Source organism: Setaria italica, chromosome IX (assembly GCF_000263155.2).
Source record: "Setaria italica strain Yugu1 chromosome IX, Setaria_italica_v2.0, whole genome shotgun sequence".
Taxonomy (NCBI): domain Eukaryota; kingdom Viridiplantae; phylum Streptophyta; class Magnoliopsida; order Poales; family Poaceae; genus Setaria; species Setaria italica.
In genome coordinates this window covers 18,884,400-18,886,192 of record NC_028458.1, presented here as the reverse complement: position 1 = coordinate 18,886,192, position 1,793 = coordinate 18,884,400, and the positions used below count along the sequence as shown (strand labels likewise).

General features: G+C 54.0%; 1 protein-coding gene across 1 annotated transcript; it reads left to right on the top strand.

Moving 5' to 3' along the window:
- Positions 1-527: 527 nt before the first annotated feature.
- LOC101756611 (expansin-A31) lies at positions 528-1,793 on the top strand. Its single transcript, XM_004982973.2, has 2 exons — positions 528-717; positions 825-1,793. Exons 1-2 carry the CDS (start codon positions 594-596, stop codon positions 1,457-1,459), a joined length of 759 nt encoding a protein of 252 aa, XP_004983030.1. The 5' UTR covers positions 528-593; the 3' UTR covers positions 1,460-1,793.

Genomic DNA, 1,793 nt, shown 5'->3' with positions numbered 1-1,793 from the left:
AGCGCTGAATTTGTTGACGGCACTACCATCTTTGTCCACTTTAATTTTCAGCCGGCAGACTGATGATAAGTTTAGCTGTGTTTTTCCACAAGATAATCAATATTGAAAAAATAACTTTGTCGCTTGGAATGAGCCAACGAGTTCACGTTTCGATCGGTTGCTCGACCGAACTTCAGAGTCACAGAACATGCGCAGGACAGGGTTTCAACTAATGCGGACGCAACTGCAGTTAGTTGAGTTCGTTGCCGCGGGAATCTTCTTGATGGAGGTAGACGAGTTAACCCCAACGACAAAGTCATAGAGCCTTGGAGGTGCCTGATGCATCATCTGCATGCATGTGCCTCGGTGGAACACGGATTTCCTGCGTTCCGACTTCTGACACACGGCAAGACCATTATTCCCCTAATCCCCTACCTTTTGTGATTAATAAACTCCTGCTCCATCAGTTAGCCTCCGCGCGCCTCGTTCTCTATTTAAGCACAGGCGGCCTCCGATGTCATGCACCTCATCCCTCAAGCTCAGAAACAGTTAGCCTCCTCGTCTGCTCCGTTCCATCTCGTTCATTCTCTGCAGCTAACTCTGCATTGGCGTCCATGGATATGGCCAAGTCCCTGATTCTGTGCACAGCGCTCGCGGCGTGCCTCACGCTCGCCGCCGCCGGCTGGTCTCAAGGCACCGCCACGTTCTACGGCGGACCCGACGGCTCCGACACCATGGGTAAGCTTCCATGCATCGCATTTCGGTACAAAGCTAAGATTTATAGATGCACATTTTGCTTATTACTCGGCAGTCGGCACGTACTGATCCGATGCATATCCATGTAGGTGGCGCGTGCGGGTACGACAACCTGTACAACGCCGGGTACGGCGTGCTCAACGCGGCGCTCAGCCAGACGCTGTTCAACGACGGCGCGTCGTGCGGGCAGTGCTACCTCATCACCTGCGACGGGTCACGCCAGGGCGGCCAGTACTGCAAGCCCGGCACGTCGATTACGGTCTCGGCCACCAACCTGTGCCCGCCCAACTACGCGCTCCCCAACGGCGGCTGGTGCGGCCCGGGCCGCCCCCACTTCGACATGTCGCAGCCGGCGTTTGAGAACATCGGCATCGCCCAGGCCGGCATCATCCCTGTCCAGTACCAGCGGGTCCAGTGCAAGCGCAGCGGCGGCGTGCGCTTCAGCATCGCCGGCTCAAACTACTTCTTACTCGTCAACATCCAGAACCTCGGCGGCAGCGGCTCCGTGGGAGCCGCCTGGGTCAAGGGCGAGAAGACGGGGTGGATCCAGATGTCCAGGAACTGGGGCGCCAACTGGCAGGCGCTCGCCGGGCTTGTCAACCAGGGGCTCAGCTTCGCCGTCACCAGCACTGGCGGGCAGTACATTCAGTTCCTCAACGTCGCGCCAGGGTGGTGGCAGTTCGGCCAGACCTTCACCAACAACTACCAGAATTTCGCCTACTGAGACTTACAAGCAGGAGAGCAATTAGTATTCTTCGCCATTTCTTGCAATTCGGTTGAGTGGCGAGTGAGCGCTAGCTCATGATTTTGACGGAGCAAGCTCAACTTGTCATTCCATCCTTGGTGACCGCCTGACTGGCATCTCTCCTAGGTGATGCTCCGACTGCAGGAGGTGCGCAAAATGTATAATTTCGAATTTCCACCTCTTTGTGTATTTTTATTTCTCTTACAATTTTGTTCCCAATGTTTTTAAATGTTTGTTTTACTTGAGTCTCAAATATACATGTAATATTATAAATGAATTAATGGAGATTCATTGCTGAGTCAACAAAAAACCA